The sequence below is a fragment of the Somniosus microcephalus genome, chromosome 21, assembly GCF_052327205.1.
Source record: "Somniosus microcephalus isolate GS21.2 chromosome 21, FLI_Smic_1.0, whole genome shotgun sequence".
Lineage (NCBI taxonomy): Eukaryota > Metazoa > Chordata > Chondrichthyes > Squaliformes > Somniosidae > Somniosus > Somniosus microcephalus.
This window is the reverse complement of record NC_141007.1, coordinates 67,894,007-67,914,433: the sequence shown is the minus strand read 5'-3', so window position 1 is coordinate 67,914,433 and position 20,427 is coordinate 67,894,007. Positions and strand designations below refer to the sequence as shown.

Below are 20,427 nucleotides of genomic sequence, written 5' to 3'. Positions count from 1 at the left end.
CTTTTTCTCCCCCAAGTTACCATAAGCTATTTCTGTATTGACATATCTTGAAGACTATGCCAAGTTTGTACGGGGGGGGGCTCGAGGAGCGGCTGTGAAACTGCAGTAATGGTTCTCCAACCTCCTGGCACTGATCTCCGTTTCTCCCAAGTCACAGGGGAGAATAAACTCTACACTATATGTGCAGCAAATTGGCAATTTTAACTATTTTCTTCTCACCACTGCATTTCTTGGGGCTTAAAGGTCTAAAAACTTTCCCCCACAACCTGACTGGCCCAGTGGCTGACGGAATCTATGATGCTCCAACTAACAAAAGCCAACCCTGGTGGACGGGGTGAAGGCAGAAGAGGGATCAAACCTGTTGGTGTGGGGAGGAAGAAAAGAGAAAGACCCTGTTGAGGGGGAGTAAGGAAGGGAAGAAACTGCCTGACGAAAGATGCGGGCACAAGGGGAGAGAGGGTGTGCGAGACAAACACATTTGTAATCTCTCCCATGTGATTAGTCTAAATTTTATATATGCACTAGTTTCAACAGCTAACTAATTTTGCTGGTTGCAAAATCATGACTCTTAGTTAATTTCCTGCACGACATCAGCATTATTATTTGATCAAAATCACATTGCAAAAAATAAAAGGATGGTAGACTACAAGAAAATGACTGCCTGTGTAATCTGGAAAAATCATCCATGAATCACTCATACTTCACTCTTGTGGTTAATGTTATCTGAACTCTGGAATACAGTGCCAATGATTCATAACACTGATGGTCCTGTGTATATTTGTTGGTAGATTTCTTTTCCCATGTACTGTATACTGAAGAATATTTCAATTTGTAATGCTCTTTAATAAAAACAAATATTTTTTGAATTGTTCTAACATTAGCTCCTACCACCCACTCCTCAGTCAATACTTCTCAACTGAGAGGATTGAATAGACTGGACAGTCTCCTAAGGCAACAGTCGAGTCTTATTAGGCGGTGTTATTAAGGGTAGATCAGCAGATTCCCTTGTACCATCTCCTTTCAGTACAGTAGTTCAAACCTAGGTGCCCTGGCCCGTGCTGCTGTGCATTATGCACTGTACGGTGATCCACTTATCCCAATCTCATTTTGACATTCCTTCAGACTACTGGATATTTTCCAGTATGTCACAATATAAAAATAATTTCCACCTTCTAATAGTTCTGGCTCTAGGAAATCCAATTTGTTATAACATCTTGGGAGGCATAATACTTAAAAATTACAGTAAAGAAATTAGGTCTTTATCATGCTGTTTTGAAACCTGTAATTAATTCTGGATCAAAAGCTGTAAATTTGGCAACTAGTGGGCCAAACCATGATTTAGAACACACTTCAATTGTGGTTTCAATCAGACTGTTCATGATTTATTTTATAAATACATGATTCACACCAGTAATATCTTTAGCTAAATGCAAAAGAACAGCATCCTAACACAAGAGGACTAATATTACAGAAACGAAATTCAGGTGATCATGTCTTCATTTACACTACACAATACTAGGGCCCGATTGTCAATTATTAAGTTTAAGTGTACACAGTAATGTCCACTTTTCATACCTCTTACATGCTGCACTCTTTAAAAAGTTACAAATGTACTCTGCTCCATTGGGGGCAATCTCGCTATGTCGGATGGTAACAGTGTACTACCAACCAATGAGTCATACTTTGCTTGGCGCCTCTCTCACCCAAAGCTGTACTTACATAGCGAACAGCTGAATGGATTTTCAGGCACTTCTCCCCCGCTTCTGTGCAAAAGAAAAGAACTCCTCATATCAATTATAGAACTGCTGTTCCTTTTGAGATTTAGGTGGATGAGAGAAGTCTGGCTGAATTTCTCTAGCTGGAGAAATTCAGACTCTACTGCAGTCCATGTACTGCTCGGTCCCAATTCCTGATGAAGTACAACTGATAAGTGAAACACATCATCTTAGCTACCAGTACATTTATCACAACAGGATTCCTAGTCAAAAGCTCTATCAAATAAACAGCAGTTAGAAACATGTGGTGGGACAAAGTCTGGCTCAGTGAAATGAATTCACGGTGAAGGCTGGTAGTGTTCTCGAGTAAAGAGCTGTTACTTGAAAAGAACTAGCATTAATACGGAGCCTTTGACGATGGCAGGACCAATGAAGGTGCATTAATCAAGGCAAATTCAACTGGAAGCTTCACAATGGAAAAATTGCAATACAGAAGTAGTCTGAGAATCAAAGGGCTCAAAATGAGAACAACTGAATAAATATTGGTACTAAATTGAAGAATTTCAGGTGGCTTGAAAACGTAATGAAGGAAGAGCACATTGTGCAATACCAAATTCATATCCAAAACAGGAGTTTCAGAAGACTTAAAGTACCATAAACATTGACACAAAGGTGAAAGTACCATAAACATTGACACAAAGGTGTACTGAAACCGTGTTTAAGAGAGAGAATAAAAGTAATATTCAACAGTTGTTACATACAGCCTGATGAAAGTGACCTTTGAACAGAGTTCCTTGACTCAGTTGGTAACTGGACTGTCTAACGAAGAACTGAGCCACAAAGAACAGGAAATGCACAGATTTAACCAACTATCAAGGTTCAGTCAGCTAATTTCAGCTGCAGTCAGTTACCTCAGTGCTACCTCTGACCTTGAAAGAAAAAGACTTGCATTTATATAGCGCCTTTTACGACCTCAGGACGTCCCAAAGCCAATGAAGTACTTTTGAAGTGTAGTCACTGTTGTAATGTAGGAAACGCAGCAGCCAATTTGTGCACAGCAAGCTCCCACAAACAGCAATGAGATAATGACCAGATAATCCAATTTTTTTTAGTGATGTTGATTGAGGGATAAATATTGACCAGGACACCGGGGATAACTGTCCTGCTCTTCTTCGAAATAGTGCCGCGGGATCTTTTATGTTCACCTGAGAGGGCAGACTGGGCCTCGATTTAACATCTCATCCGAAAGACGGCACCACCAACAGTGCAGCACTCCCTCAGTACTGCACTGGGAGTGTCAGCCTAGATTTTGTGCTCAAGTCTCTGAAGTGGGGCTTGAACCCACAACCTTCTGGCTCAGAGGAGAGAGAGAGAGCTGCCCACTGAGCCACGGCTTTGGACTAGGGAGAATTTTTTTTTAATCCAGTGTTCCCAATCCAAACTGCTATCTAGTGCCTTCTGCTGAATATCTGAAATGAATTTGGACAGTCTCAATCCAGTTCCTGGTATGCACATACCTACAACACATTCTAACCTCCAATTTGGAATTAATTGGCGATGCCACTCAGCAAGATCCAAGGATGGTTGGTGCAAGAATGGAAAAATTGTTACAATAATGCAGGAGGGTGCTGTTGAGGCTAGAGCTGAGGCACGTTATTGGAGTAGAGGGAGTTTCATTCTGCATCAAGCTGTGCTACATCTGATGTAGGCGTGCTCGACATGAACACTGGGTCATTGAAATGGGAAGTGTTCCATTGCCCCAGCAGTAATTCCTCTCGCTTTGGTGAGCACAATATTTATTTAAATGCCAGAAGGTTTGGGTTTGACTGTGGTGCCCTCCCCTCTTTTGCTTCCCCGAATAGCCCAACATTCACCGACTACCCTCACTCATTGAAAATAAGCACTTGTGAGAGACACCAGATGGCAGCCTGCACCCACGCAGGCGTATGACAGCTCGATTAACATATCTAGGGGACATTGAAATTTGAATAAAGAAACCTGCATATATATGGTGCCTAAGGTCGTTCCCAAAGCGCTTTACAGCCAATGAAGTACTTTTGAAGTGTAGTTACTGTTGTAATGTAGGAAATGCAGCAGCCAATTTGCACACAGCAAGATTCCACAAACAGCCATGTGACAATGCCCAGATAATCTGTTTTAATGATGTTGGTTGATGGGATAGATATTGGCCAGGACACTGGGGAAAACTCTCCTGCTCTTCTTCAATATAGTGCCATGAATCTTTTACATCCTCCTGAGGGGGCAAATGTGGCCTCGTTTTAATGTCACATCCGAAAAATGGCACCTCTGACAGTGCAGCACTCCCTCAGTACTGCAAGTATAAGCCTAGATTTTGTGCCCAGGCCTCTGGAGTGGGACTTTAACCCACTACTTTCTGACTCGGAGGCAAGGGTGCCTTCAACTGAGCCACAGCGGACACCTGTATAGAGGGAACACCACCCAAGGATAAGGACAGCAAATCATAACTCTTTGCGATTTGCTATTTTAAGCCATGTGTACAGCAATCTCTATCAAAGCCATAATGTTAAACGCCAATGCTGGTGGGCCTTGCTCCTAGGAAGAGGAGATGATCTGAGAAGTAATTTCTGTGGACAGAAAAGAGCAATTAAACTTATCCTGGCACAAGAAGAAAATGGAAATGTTCTCTACTCGCAGAGGGGCAGCCCACTTAAAATGAAGGGTTTCTGTATTTCATCAAGTTAAAAGATCCAACTGTTAGCATCCCAGCTTCTGATGTGAAGGACTAAGCCATATAACCTATTCAGAAAAATACACCATTCTATGAAAGAATTCTGGTCTTATTAAAACATGACAAACTGGGTTTGGGAATCTGGAAACCTAACTGAAAAAGTTGTAGTAGCATTCTGGCAATAGAGATAAGATAGTTGTTGACACTGAATGAATAACCTTACTGAAACAGAAGGTTAAAGGCTCCCGACGGTCTGAATCTTTGGGAGCAGACAATGGTACACCATGTACAAGGTGTTCTAATTTAACTTCGTAAAGAGGCACAAACAGAAGGCCTTAGTAAAAATGACATCAAATGAAATGCACCTGCTGTTACACCGTTTTTTATTGTAAGCTTCGAACAGCTAGAGGAGAGACACGAGTCTGTATTATTACCAGCTGAGGTGACTAAGAATTGCAGAAGTCAGCAGAAAAATGACTATAGAGATAATTAGCTTACATCAGCAGAAAACCTTAAAGGGAATGCCACTGGAAAAGGGTATAAATATTGAGCTCTCAAATGGGATAATAGACTCGCTGTAAAGGGGCAAAGCGATTCTCGGCTTCAGAGGCAGGCTCTGTAAATCTCCAACTCTTTGTACCTCGGGGATCAAAAGGTGCTGTATTTGATTTTGGTGGATATCCTGAATAAGACTAAAAACTGTAAAACTGTAGCGAAGTTAAGATTTGAGAATAAGGATCTCTGATAAGATTGTAAAGTTTTCTCTTTTTGGAACTGTTAATGTTGCGATTGACTCACCAACTGTAAAATACATGTTGGTTCTTTAATAAATCTATATATTTTTAGAGTTGTCTCACATAATACTGCTGTATCAAACTCGTGAACTCAATCTCTGTACGCTCTTTGGTGAGGAGTTGCAGAATTCTGGGGGAGTTTTCCGGACCCTTATAATATCCGGTACGTTACAGTCTTGTTAAACTTATTAAAAGTGCTATCTGAAGGACGGTAACATCTTCAGGTTGTTCCTTTCCTTTAGGGAGAGATGGTCCAGACCTTTAGACCCAATTATGTGCCTTTAGGATTCGGCTACCTCAAACTTTAGTTGAAAGTGAATGTCTGGTGAATACGCCTGATCTGGGGTTGCCCTAAAGGGGCTAAGACTAGTAATTATCCCTTCACTGAAACACCTATCGCCTCATGACAAATAATCCACTAGGAGGCCTGTGGCATGCTCAGATGGCTGCCATACTGTTTTATGTCCCTGCTAGGTGATCAAAAGCTGAAACAATCTTAAATATTCTACACCAGTGGTGGTAGACAACCCTTATAAAAAGAGTAAACTCACACATCCAAATCCAACAGAAAAGTTTCATCTCTCCACCTGCAGTGTATATGCAAGGGTCTGAATATTCAGAAAATGCAACAATGGAACAGAAAATTAATTGTGAACCAATCTGAGGACATGACTGTGTAAGAATACATTCCAACTGGGACTTTTCTGTTTATCAGACTGCCCAGTTATCCGATAGTGGCGACTGTTGGTCTGGCTCTCCCAGTTCCTCATGGAGGTATGCTCTCACCCAAGTCTCCAAGAGATGTATGCCTTCGTCACACAATGAGCAGAAACTATGGGTCGAGAGGTTGTGGAACGCACTACCAGAGTTGGTGATTGAAGCGGAGACCTTGTCAATAGGTTAGATAGGTAGTTGAAAAAAGGGGAATAAAGGAGTATGGAAACAGGTGGGCACATGGGAACAGGACAAGTACATGAGACAAGGACTATTGCTCATGTGGAGGATAAACACCGACAGACTGGGGAGTCAAATGGTCTATTTCTGTGTTGCAATTTCTACGTTATTCTGTGCAAAGATTCTGTGGTCTGGCAAAGGAACAGTTCTACCTGTACTTGCAGATCGCGTAGTAAGTAGCACTGGTGGCAGTTGTACCCAAAGCAAGAGCAGTGACCTATTGCCATGTCAATGGAAAATTATTTCTTTTAAAAATAGAATCCAGATGACCAGGTAGGGTGACCAAGAAGTTTGGAGTGGAATTACACCAGATGGTCAAGGGAAGGCTTGGAATAAATTTCAGACTAAAACTGATGATTACATTTTTTTCCACAGAATGTGCTCGACTTATCGGGCAACTTTGCAGGGCAGGAAGCGATCTGCTGCTGGTATGAAGATGAAGAGACCTTGGATTATGTTGCGTGGATGTCTGAATGTAAAACAAGGGTGGGAGAGGTTTTTTTTGCAAACAGTAGGCAGATTGCCTCTTTGCCCCTCACCCATTTGTGATTTTAGGAATATTATTTCAAGTATTATTAACACCCCAACCACTGTAGTCAACTCAAATATAAACACAGTGTTTTAGCAGAAAAGCTGATAATCCACTAATCCTCTATTTACACTGCCTGGCTGGAGCTCCAATTCTCCTGCCCAGAGAAAGCTCTGTTCTTGCACTGTTACATGCATGTGAGCATCTCCTCTCCAAGCTGTTAAAACCGATCATGTTAGAGAGAATGGGTGGCCATGTCCAGTCCCTCAACATTTAGATTAAGACCACGGTGCATTTTTAAAACCCGGTTGGACACTGCACTGGACTTGTACTCCACGTGGTGTCAAGCCCAAGCAGCAGGAAATGACCCACTCCAAGGTCCTTTTCTCCGAGTCCGGCCTAGACTCTGCATTCATACTGTAACTTTCGTGACACTGTGCGGTGAAAAGTAAATTCTTAAAAGAATACTGCTCCATCAACAATCTGCTCATCAAAGACCCATCCTGATGTGGAAGATAAAAAAAAATTCATGATATGCATCTTGAATTTTTTTTTTTTTTTTTTTTTTTAAGTGAGCATTTTGTAATTTTTGTTTGTCTTTCTCCTCCTCTATTGAAGACAGTGACTGAGCTAAGTTCCATGGGTGATGACCACGCAAATGGATACCATGCATGTGTGAGCCCAAGGCAAGGCATATCAGGGTGACAGCGGAGGACACCACAGTCAATCTCCATCTTGTCCTCGCACTGTGTACACACATGCGCTATTCAGCAGGGGGTCACTGGACATCGAAGAGGAGTAGGGTTTCCCTCCCCCTCCTAGTGTGCCAAAGCCAAGTGTAACATCCCTTCTGCCTCCCCAAATGGGATCCTCCTACTCAAAAAACCAAGATCAAACGTTGGAAACCTCACCATACAGCTCAGCTACTCAGTGCGTTAACCAGCTGAGCCATATAACTAAGAGTTTACATTTTTCAGGCAATTTTCCTTTTTACACCATCAATGGAATCCACTTAATATCACCATTACTTAAGGTACAGCATTTTTTTTTTAAATTAAACTGCTTTTTTCATAAATATTCATAACCTAGAATGCATGCATCCACCAAAAAGATTCAGGCTGAATCCTAAACCCATAAATGTATGGATGTTACATCAAACGGAATAAAGAGTTTGGTTTTGAATACCTCTTAATGTCTCTTTACTTCTTTTGTTCTATCGCAGCCCTGCCTTTGATCTATTTTATTTCCTTTCCAGTTTTGAAAAAGGGTTTCGACCCGAAACGTCGATTCTAATTTCTCTCCACGGATGTTGCCTGGCCTGCTGAGTTTTTCCAGCATTTTCTGTTGTTATTTCAGAATAAAGAGTACTTCAGTCTGGTTCTTCAGGTTTTTTTGTGACTCACATGGAAGTCAGACACATTTTAACAATGTCTGTTTGCACCTTTAGGGTTCCAGGTTATTCACCTCCAAATTCACAAAAAAAATCAAACTGCCACATGCATACAAATGGATCAACAGGAAGTGCTGGAGTGATCTCTGACACATACAGCACAATACAGAATGAAGTATTCAAACAAACACACTGTGTAACTGTGAAAACGTATAGCCACCATGGCACAAATCCAAACTTATGCTCTTAAAAAGATTTACAGCTAATAAAGATCAGTATTTAAACAGTTTGGTATGTGTTGCTATTTAATTAAATGTAACCTAAACTTTTTTCCCCGCACTCTTAAAAGTAATGTACTGTACAGTACAGGAAACTTTCGATTAACCGGCCCCTAAATAACCGGAACACTCTATCCACCGGCAAAATTCAGGAGTTGGTTCAGGTAACTTTTTTTTTTAACTTTTAGTTACTTTTTTTACTCCATTTGTTGCTGTGCAAGGGTGTAGCTGAAGCTGTTGCTAAGCTACAGAGACGCTTGCAACTTGTGCCGATTGTTTTGAAGCACAGGGTTTGTTGCTTTATACGGAGCTCTGAGCTCCGTATCTTTCACGATAGCGTTCGGTTATCCGGAATTGTTGATGAACCGGCAACACGTCGGTTCCGTCCGTGCCGGATACCAGAAAGTTTCCTGTAGTTGTTTACTGCTATTAACCACACTTCACCATTTACTTTATTCTTCTTTTAATATACATTCTGGTCCCTAAAAGTTGACTTGTGAAAATATTTAACCATTTATGAATCTCAAGAAAAATTGAATTTATCTGCATATAGCCCTGGTAGAATTTATACAGCTTTTCCATTGATATACTCTGCCCATACACTTAATTAACCATGGGTGCCCTACCTCAGGACACTAGCTCAATACCCTCCCACCCCCACCTCAGTGTCACTGTGGGGAAATTCTGAGAGCTAAGATGAGCCACCTGCCCACTGGAAGGGTAGAAAACAAAACGGCAAGAGATTGGGTCAAGGGCACTCTCACATTTCTCCCAGCAAATGGATCAGAAAGACAATGGGCCGGAATTTGCGGTCGGAGGCGTACCTCCGGAGTACACCTCCGACCCGAAAAAAAATACCAACCTACCGGCTGGCTCCTGGGCCTCCAGGCATATGCCTGCGTAAAGGCCCATGGATCCCAGGGACGCAGGCAGTTCGGAAGCATCCCTGAGATCACGTGGGCCAGATCCTCCTATCAGAGAGGAGGATTCCATTGCTGTCATTTCCGAACGGAATGCCCTAATGACAAGCAATGGAATCGCCAAATAATTAAAGAATTTACACAATGCTAATAAAAATAAATGTTCCCAATTTCACATTTAATTAGGAGTCCCTTTAATGAAGCATTTACAATAAAAATTTAACTTTTTGAAAAATAATTTTAACTCTTGACAGATGAAATTGAAGTCTGTGACATCACCTGTTGCCGGGTGGCCCTTAATTGGCCTGCTGAGCCCGCTGGGCGGGCTCAACAAGGTCAATCAAGGGAAAATTGCGTGGGTTGGCCGGACATCGAAGTAGGCGGGTCTAAAACCCGAAAGTTGTAGTCCCGCCTTCTTCCTGACAGCTTCAGGAAAATCGACCCCCCAGTATCAGAAATAAGCACTTTCCTGTCAGGTATATTAGATGTAGAGTAAAACTCCTAACACTGCCTCCAACCCCAGAATATTAATCCTAATGGGCCACTGTTACATTTCTAAGTAGTGTTGTGCCTGTACCCACTAAACACTGGACTGAGACTGTCCAAACAGGCCAGAGATTTTCTGAAACCCACTGCATATTCCAACATCCAAGGTTCAAGAAAGCATTCCGCAGTCAGTAATAGTAGAGTGTGAAGCTTTGTTACTGGCTAGCTGTACAAATATTTTGAATTAATTTGGATGCAAATACAGCCAGAGCAGCTCTCTGTGGAGGTCTGCCTTAAACATCAGCAACTTGTATGGCGCTGCTTCAATCCTAATTTTGTATAACTGTTTTGTCCAGCAATATTTCTCTCCTATTTTAGAGGGTACTTTCTGGCATGGAATAGGTGATCCTCATCAAGTCCAATGTCTCCATGGTTCCATGGCTCTGGTCTGCATGGAATCCAGAAGCAAAAAGGTTTTGTTTCATAGTTTGCCAAATAGAGGTATAACATTCCATCACTGGTCAGATATTAAAAAAGTATGAACTTGCATTTCTATAGTGCCTTTCAAGACCACCAGACGTCCCAAAGCGCTTTACAGCCAATGAAGTACTTTTTGAAGTGCAGTCACTGTTGTAATGTAGGAAACGTGGCAGCCAATTTGTGCACAGCAAGCTCCCACATGACCAGATAATCTGTTTCAATGCTGTTGATTTGAGGGATAAATGTTGGCCAGGACACCGAGGTTAACTCCCCTGCTCTTCTTCGAAATAGTGCCATGGGATCTTTTACGTCCACCTGATCGAGCAGACGGGACCTCAGTTTAACATCTCCCGAAAGATGGCACCTCCAACAGTGCAGCGCTCCCTCAGTGCCGCACTGGTACGTCAGCCTAGATTTTTGTGCTCAAGTGTCTGGAGTGGAACTTGAACCCACAACTTTCTGACTCAGAGGAGAGAGTGCTACTAACTGAGCCATGGCGGACACCTCTGGCTGCCAAAGGTGACAAATAGGGACGTTTTATTAAGGATTCTAACAGTTTTTGCTAGCCACCTCCATCATTTGTTTGCCACCGTGTAGATAGGACGCGTTACCAAGTCAAGGAAATTATTGTTTGTAACTGGAGACAGCTTGAATCCTTAAAGCAGAGCTAGACAGACAGCAACAGATCTGAAAGTACTTTGGAATAAACATCGAAGTAAGAGCATTTAACTTTCATCATATAATTCAGCATCAAGAAGATTCAGAAGTCAGACAAGGCAAGTCAAGAGGAAGTGACTAAGTAAAACTAAACTTGGGTTTTAAAAGCCTAAGATGCTAAGAGGAAGGAAAGGCTGGGGATGCCAAAAACAAAAAGCACTGCTTTTTAAGTTGCTACAGGACTATCACACCACAGTTGTTAGAACAGATGCTATCTGCAAAGAAAAAATGAGAATTGAAGACATTTATACTTACAGTAACTAAGAAACAAGGGCTCAGGCAGAAATGCAAACACTGGAGTTTCACTTAACAGCATGGCCTGTTACTACAAATTAAGGAACCAAAACAAACAGCCTCCTTACATCTGCTGCACTACCAGTGGACAGAACTTTTCAAACAAAACTAATGTCTGATTTCCTACCTTCAGTGGCGACTGCTGAACATTAGTTTTTGATTTCTTCGGATGTGGTGGACCAGCTGGACTAGAAAAGGGTGGTGTTGCCTTCGATGGTTCATCGGAGGTAAATTGCTTTCTACCCTTCTCTGATTGGCCCAGCTGCTGACCACCCCCTGGAAAGGGGAGAAGCACAGGACTTTCATTTTGTTCTGTGGGTGAGGCACAGGGGTCTGAAATGTCAGAACATTCTGAGGGAGGGCTTGGCTCAGGAGCAGCAGGCTGTTCTGAATCATCACTTGGCTTTTCTGATGGCTCTAATCGGATCTGTTCGGTTGGCAATTTGTTCCCGTCTTCTTGCTTTTGGAAAGTGCCTGTAATGCCTTTATTTCGTTCGCATGTCAAGTCCAATGGTGGCACTTTTTTTTCGGCAGAAACTTCCACAGGTCTGCTCGAGTTCATCTCTGTGATCAACCCATTAGGGCTAGAATCCTCCACAGAACGAACTGAGTCCGGTCCCGATAGAGAGCCATCAACAACCTCAATCAGTACTGTTTTGGACTCAGGTTTATTCACTGGCTGCTCGTCAGAAACTGCTGCCAAATCCATGGGTTCATCTTGTCCATCCACACTGGGTTTCTTCAAAACATACCTACATGAAAGAATGATACAGAATTAAAGATCAAGTCCCATACTTAGCCCTGCTAACTATATGAACTGCTTATTTAGTTGGGCATGGTCTGAATTAACTAATGTTGCAGGGGAAAGAGCACTATTTTCAAAACATTGGGCATTAAGGTGCTTGAAGCAGTACTGCTCAGCTGGGAATGCTATTTAATTTTTTTTAAAGTACTGCATTAAGACATCCAAATTTACCATCTTAAGATGCATAAACAAGGTACTTGACCTATGCTAATAAATATACGGGCAGAAAATGGAGACTGAAGTCAAAAGTCCAAAAGCAATCGTGTTTTTTGGTAGCATATTCATTCGAATATTTATTGTCCTCAAACATAATGGGCTGGATTTTCATTGAGGAGTCGGGTAGGAGGCGGGACTACAACTTTCGGGGTTGTAGTCCCGCCTCCATCGAGTTCTAGCCAACCCACGCGATTTTGACTTGATTGACCTTGTTGAGCCCGCCCAGCGGGCTCAGCAGGCCAATTAAGGGCCACCCGGCAACAGGTGACATCACAGATTGATATTTCATCTGTCAAGACATTTTGACAGATGAAATATCAGCGTTTGGCAGCTGTTTGAAGCTGTCAAACACTGACAAGCTGTACTCCAGGTTAATTCCTTCCTCTCGGGATGATTTAGAGATCTCCCCGGAACAGAAAGCTGAATGCTGGAACTTTTGACAGTTCGCAGCCATTCTGCTTTCTGTGCCGGTGAGATGAGGGACTCCAGAGACCTGAAGGAAGGAAGGTTGTAAAGCTACGTACATGTAAGTAAAACTTCTTTAAACACTTTACACACAGCAAACACACTTACCTCTGCACTCATGCACCCATCACTCGCCTGAACACCGGACATCTCGATCCCACCAAGCCCTTCATCCCGAAGGCCCGCCTCGCTAACTTGGCGTGGTTTGGAGCCGTCGGGAATCCCACATTTCACCAATGCAAATAGGGATCAGGCTAAAAACTGCCTGTTAACTACCTGTTAACAGGCAGTTAATTGGCACTAATCCCCTTCCCGCCTCAGAGAGGCGGGTCCCGGTGCAGGTCGGGTACCCGCCGTTTTTAAAACTGGCATGGAGGCGGATTGGGGGCAGGATGGGTTTGTGCCCCCTGATTTCGGGATTTTAACCCCCCACACGCCTCCAATCCCGCCTCCACGGCCCAATGAAAATCCTGCCCACTGTCTTTTTTGGCACAAAATTTGTTCCATCATCCACAAAAGGCTACCAGGTGGCTTGGCTCAGTTGGTAGCCCCAAATCAAAAGGTTGTGGGATGAAAGCCCCACTCCAAAACTTCAGCACATAATCTAGACTGACACTTTAGTGCAATGCTAAGAGAGTGATACATTGCCAGAGGTTCTATTCTTTGGATGGAATTTTAAACTGAGGTTCTCTCCACCTGTTCGTGTAGGCTTTAAAATCCTGCGGCACTACTCATAGAGCAGGGAGTTCTCTCAATGTACTGACCAGCATTCCTGGCTCAATCGACATTGTGAAAAATAGATCAACTGGTCATTCATCACACTGCTATTTGTGGCATCTTCCTGTGTTCAAAATTGCAGCCATGCTTCCCCAAATAAGTCACCATTTCAAAGTAGTCAATAAGCTTCTTTAAAAATTGCCTTTTTCCCTTTTCTTCACTTCCATGAAATATATAGGATTGATGGAACTGTATCAATGATCTCAAAAGGGCGTCAGAGAGGAAAACCAACTGCAATAAAAAAAAAAAAATGAATCCATATGACATAAAAAAGATGTCACAAAGTCCCCCCCAAAAGGTAGCAAGCTGGGTCTGAATGCATGATTGCTACACACTTCAAATTTCTTGTTAAGGCAAACTGAACCTCTTCAAAGTCAAGACTGGTAATTGTGGCATTTAATAACAACTGTCTCCCACAGTTGTTGCGCCAACATTTTTGTGGTATCTTTCTTGGTGCACTTGTTAATACCCGCCATCTCAGTCTGCTAGATGAGGGTATGCGCCTGCTTATCAGGCCATTGAAAAAGTCCCATCACAGTGTGCAGTCTGGTAACACTCAACTACACAATGAAAGGGTAATCTCATAATATTGTGCAATTGGCCTGAGCAGAGGTGATGGCACATACTGACTCACTGTACCAATGCAAAGGCAGAAACTCTCTATTCTACTCTAGGATTTTGCCCAAATGACCTCCATCGAGCACCCTCGAGGCCTTTAGGTGGAGATTCTGAGCCAATGTTCACTTCTCCAGTAGTTGAGCTGCCGTCCCGCTCACCACCCGTGAACCAGAATACGACTGTGCCAAGGATCCTTCTGAAGCTCAGCAGCCAATACGTTGTACCTCTGCGAATAGGGCAAGGGTCCTCCCAAAGCTTGGCCGTAGTTTGCATTGCTGTGAATAGAACAAAGCGACATTTGTAGAACACAGATCAGTACAAAACAAAATACATTGGTGTAACAATGTTCTTGTTTTTTTAATAATTAACTCAGCACTGCAAACAGTGCATACAAAAGCATATCTTGTTTCTTTTTAATTTTTATTCTCAAACTACACAAGACTGAGGTGAAGGTGACTACACTGATGATTTTTTTGTGAAAGTTTCAATTTCTCTCTAAGATTGTTCTGATTCTTGATGTAAATGGGTTTATTTTTCTTACCTCCTTCTCCAATGTCTTTAGTTCTTTGATACTTTTCCAAATCCATTTCATATAGATTGGAAGTCTTCAGCATGTTATAGGTTCAATCACTTAAGAGCAACTTCAATTCTGGAACATTCCTTCATGTGTTTTTTTTTTTTAAATACACTCCAGTGAAGCGCCTTGGGACGTTTTATTACATTAAAGGCGCTATATAAATATAAAGTTGCTGTTGCGTTAATCTTTTATCCTGTGGCTTCCGTAATCCTCAATATATCCATGTAGATGATGACTTGATTTGTGCCAGTTGCAACATTTCCTCCATGTTGTCTTTGAACCTGTACTCCTTTCCAAAGTGCATATTGAGAATAAAGCACTTACATAATACAATGCAAAAAACTCAATAACATGCAAGGAATGAAGATGTTAATGCACAATGCCTCTATATACCAATATATTGTATTTCACACTCTTTATTTAGTTTGATACTGAATTGCATCAGCTTTAGTTTGTTGGCATTATTAATGCGTTTTCTTTGTGACTTGAAGCACAGATGCAGTTGATCATTTTACCATTCAGTCAGAGGAGTAATTCTTCTGTTTGAAAGAATGCTTGCTCATAAGCAAATTTAGGAGAGGTTTATTTCCCATCTTCCAAGAAATGCTGGAGAGAAAGACAAAGAAAGGAAAAGTGTTGGGCTGCCAAACCAAGAAGTCTACGTAGGCAAGATATGCAACTTTTTCTTTTGCCAAGATGAAGGTATCCTGGAGTTAAGCAGTCTGACCAAGATGGCTGAATATGAAGGTCAGAATGGGGGCTCATGGACTCAGGTCTTCAGTGGCCTTACTGCAGTCTGCATACCAGCTGTGGTACTTGCATGCACCTGGTTTCCATACCAAGAGCACGGAAACTATTCAAGAAATGTTAACACAGAAATCAGTCCTTTATGTAAACACAAGAGAAAAAGTAAAAATAAAATAGCAAAAATGGTCTAAATTTCAGAATGTTTTTAACAGTCACTCAATAATTATAAGGTGCAGGATAGTTTTCTACAACAATATGTCCTAGAGGCAACAAGGGGGAAAGCCATATTAGATTTAGTAATGAGCCAGATTTAGTTAACAGCCTAACTGTGCGAGAACATTTATCCAATAGCGATCATAACATGATCGAGTTCAACGTAGTGTTTGAAAGGGAAAAACGTGAAATAGCTACTAAGATTCTAGATTTAGGTAAGGCCGACTTCAATGGGATGAGGCAGAGACTGTCCACAGTAAACTGGGCAAATCTGTTAATGGGTAAAATGACAGAGGATCAGTGGGAGATCTTCAAAAAAGAATTTAATGTGATACAGAACCAGTTTATACCCGAGGGGCAAGAGCTATACTTGCCAAAAAAACAAGCAGCCATGGACGACTAAAGAGGTAAGAGATAGCATAAACTAAAAGAAAAAGCATACAAAAATGCAAAACATAGCACAGATCCTGACGAATGGGAAAGATACAAAGAACAGCAAAGGGTCACAAAACAGATAGTAAGAGCTACAAAAAGGGATTATGAAAAGAAACTTGCAAGGGATGTCAAAATCATTACGAAGAATTTTTACAATTACATTAGGAAAAAGAGGGTAGTCAGGTGCAATGTTGGCCCCTTAAAAACTGAAAGTGGTGATACTGTCCATGACAATGGGGAATTGGCGGACATGTTGAATAATTACTTTGTGTCAGTATTTACAGTAGAAGAGAATAGCATGCCGGAAATCCCAAGGAAACTAATATTGAATCGGGGGCAGGGACGCAATAAAATTAACGCAAGTAAAATAACAGTAATGAAGAAAATAATGGCACTGAAGAGTGACAAATCCCCAGGGCCAGGTGGTTTCCATCCTAGGGTTTTAAAGGAAGTAGGTGAGCACATTGCAGATGCCCTAACTATAATCTTCCAAAGTTCTCTCGATTCAGGAACCGTTCCTGTAGATTGGAAAATTGCGTATGTCACTCCGCTATTTAAGAATGGTGAGAGAGGGAAACCAGGGAATTATAGACCAGTTAGCCTAACATCTGTTGTCGGGAAATTGCTAGAGTCTATAATTAAGGATAGGGTGACTGAACACCTTGAAAATTTTCAGTTGATCAGAGAGAGCCAGCATGGATTTGTGAAAGGTAGGTCATGCCTGACAAGCCTGATTTAATTTTTTGAAGAGGTGACTAAAGTAGTGGACAGGGCAATGTCTATGGATGTTATTTATATGGACTTCCAGAAGGCATTTGATAAAGTCCCACATAAGAGACTGTTATCTAAGGTAGACGCCCACAGAATTGAGGGCAAATCAGTGACCTGGTTAGGAAATTGGCTGAGTGGGGATAATGGGTAGGTACTCAAATTGATAGGATGTGACTAGTGGTGTCCCCGCAGGGATCAGTGTTGGGGCCTCAACTATTCACAGTATTTATTAACAACTTAGATGATGGCATAGAAAGTCATATATCCAAATTTGCCGATGACACAAAGATAGGCGGCATTGTAGGCAGTGTAGATGAAAGCATAAAATTACAAAGAGATATTGATAGATTAAGTGAATGGGCAAAAACTGTGGCAAATGGATTTCAATGTAAGCAAATGTGAGGTCATCCAGTTTGAACCTAATAGGATAGAACAAGGTACTCTCTAAATGGTGAAAAGCTAAAAACAGTGGAGGTCCAGAGAGACTGGGGGGTCCAGGTACATAGATCATTAAAATGCCATGAACAGGTACAGAAAATAATCAAAAAGGCTAATGGAATGCTGGCCTTTATATCTAGAGGACTAGAATACAAGGGGGTAGAAGTTATGCTGGAGCTGTACAAAACCCTGGCTAGACCACACCTGGAGCACTGTAACCAGTTCTGGGCACCACACCTTAGGAAGGATATATTGGCCTTGGAAGGAGTGCAGCGTAGGTTTACCAGAATGATACCTGGACTTCAAGGATTAAGTTACGAGCAGAGATTACACAAATTAGGGTTGTACTGTATTCCCTAGAATTTAGAAAGTTATGGGGTGATCTGATCAAAGTTTTCAAGATATTAAGGGGAACAGATAGGGTAGATAGAGAGAAACTATTTCCGTTGGTTGGGGATGCTAGGTCTAGGGGCATAGTCTAAAAATTAGAGCCAGACCTTTCAGGAGTGAAATTCGGAAACACTTCTACACACAAAGGGTGGCAGAAGTTTGGCACTCTTCCACAAATGGCAATTGATGCTACATTAATTTTAAATCTGAAATTGATAGCTTTTTGTTAACCAAAGGTATTAAGTGATATTGGCCAAAGGCGGGTATATGGAGTTAGGTCGCAGATCAGCCATGATCTCATTGAATGGTGGAACAGGCTCGAGGGGCTGAATGGCCGACTCCTGTTCCTATGACAGAAATGAGGTCCTGATGCAAGATGGGCTGTACAAAACTCACAATTTAATGATAAATATTGCTGAGTCATGACAGTCTGGAAGACTCCTCTTTTGGAGGTGAAAAGGCTGCACAAGATGCGAGGTCAATCGATGTCTGCTGCAGTCCTTAAACTGTTTTATGAATACTAGTACGTAGGTCTAGAAATGACTGAAAACACAGATCCAAATAGTGATAAAAGAAAAAATGCAATAAACATACTGAGAACAAATCACAGGATCAAGTTGAGCAAAGCAGATATGTGACATTACATTACAAAGGTGGGAAAAACAACTGGGGGAATTGCGCAGGACAAGGAGACTGCATAAATACTGAACTCCTTGCTTGCATGCAGTATCACATCCACGAAAGGAGAAACATAAATGTACAACTGGGGAGAAAGGAGATCAGTAGATAAATATCCACCCCCAACTACAGGAATTGACTGAATGCACATAAAAATACAGGAAACTCTTTATTATCCGGCACCGACTGGAGCGGCGTGGTGCCGGTTTATCAAGAAGTCTGGATTACAGAGAGGTATAGTTAAAAGGTACGAGAGCTCCGTACACAGCAACAAATCCAGGCTTCCCTGTTGCTTAGCAACATGTGCAGGAACTCCGGCCACAGACCAAGCGTCCCTGTTGCTTAGCAACAAGTGTAGGAGCCCCAGTTACACAGCCACAGATCCAGGAACGGCCACTAATATGAAGTAAAACTTACCTGAACCTACTCCTGAATTTTGCCGGTTAACAGAGATTTCCGGTTATTTAGGTGCCGGTAAATCAAGAGTTTCCTGTATTGAGATAAATTAAAACTCTGACACTGAATGAGAAAGGCAATCGACAGAATAGGGAGCGAAGGAAGAGGAAACCGTGGCAAGAATAATGGGTCACCCCACTGGGGTGCAAGATAGAATTATTAACACCCTCAATCAAATTAGGGATTTAATGTTTGATTTCTTCTCTCCAAAATAAGCAATCTACAAAGTCCTTTGTCCTTTTAAAAAACACTAACATTTATTAAAATCATACATAGGACAGACAATATGTTTGAATTAATGATTGTAAAGCTTAATTCACCAGGGCAATAATTATCTCATTTTGTTTCTGTACATCAATTACCAACATCGAATCAGTAGTGGTCACGTATCGAGGTTACGGTATTGGACACGCAACCTAACTAGTCAAACCCTATAAAATTTATGAAAGTGAATTCAATAAATCGGGTGATTTGCAGGCTATTTCTTAGACTAATTACCATGCTGCCAGATTTTTGTATAAAGCTTAATGGACTGTACCTGGTCTGGCCAATACATGACTAGTCCACACTATGTAGTGGATTCTTAATGCGCTCTGAAGTGACCTAGCCAAGCTACTCAGTTGTAAAAAAAAACTATCATGAAACATGAGCAGTTCAAGCAGGTGGCCGACCACCACCTTCTGGGCACAACTAGGGATGGGCAATAAATGCATCCGTGCCAGCTCACCCACATTCCAAGAACAAATTAAAAAAACATGATGGTTCATTACTTTTGTGATTATTTTGTTCAGTGCATGTGCTGGAACTCGGAATACAATTACTGTACTTTATTTTCAGAAATCGTATTCAACCATGCAAATATGGCAGAAAATAAAATACGATGCTTTTGCAAATTTGTCCTGAACATTTAATTACATTCCACCTGCCATTTGAAGTATATAATCCATTCCAAGGCGGTCAAGTATCAAGATTTTCCTTTAACACATACCATATGAAGATATGAAACAGCAAAATAAGGATTACGCAAAAACATATGTAGCCCATTACTACTTTTCAAAACAGGTCAGTTCACTTAAAAGCAAGTCATATAAGAACAAGTTTCATTTAAGAGCAAGTCTTACTTCCCCACCCCCCATTGATTGCTACAGCACTGAACTTTTGTTAGCTGCATGCTGTTTTACTTATAAACCTGCCTTTTCTTCCAGCTCCACAACACCCTTCAGTAATCAAAGATGTCCTTGCGTCATTTTGTCCTTCAGTGCGTGCCATTAATCAATCCAGCTACCCATGGTCGCACAAAACCTAAATACTAATAGCCTGCTCTTTAAAAAGGTAATCTGGGTCATCTCATTTCAATAGTTTAGGATTTGCCTAATTACTTATCAAAACTGTCAGCTGTCAGTCAGGTTAACTTTATTCACCATGCTGCACTTTAAGTTACTCCGAGTAAGATTCTCAAAAATAACCCTCATGTACAATATATGTGAATACCTCATAAGGAGCAATTTTAATTATCAGCAAGTTTTGCTGGACAATTCTGCGAGCAGCAGTGTGCAGTGAACAAGCAGTATAGT

The 20,427-nt window shown here is 41.6% G+C and overlaps 1 protein-coding gene across 5 annotated transcripts in view; it reads right to left on the bottom strand.

The window, feature by feature from the left end:
- The window catches only part of aspscr1 (ASPSCR1 tether for SLC2A4, UBX domain containing), a 238,060-nt gene that overhangs the window by 151,839 nt on the left and 65,794 nt on the right, over nucleotides 1-20,427 (bottom strand). For all 5 annotated transcript variants that reach the window (XM_085963846.1, XM_085963844.1, XM_085963843.1 and 2 more), the window contains one exon: nucleotides 11,395-12,019. In XM_085963846.1, coding sequence (XP_085819972.1) covers nucleotides 11,395-12,019 — 625 coding nt within the window. The remainder of the gene's footprint in view (nucleotides 1-11,394; nucleotides 12,020-20,427) is intronic.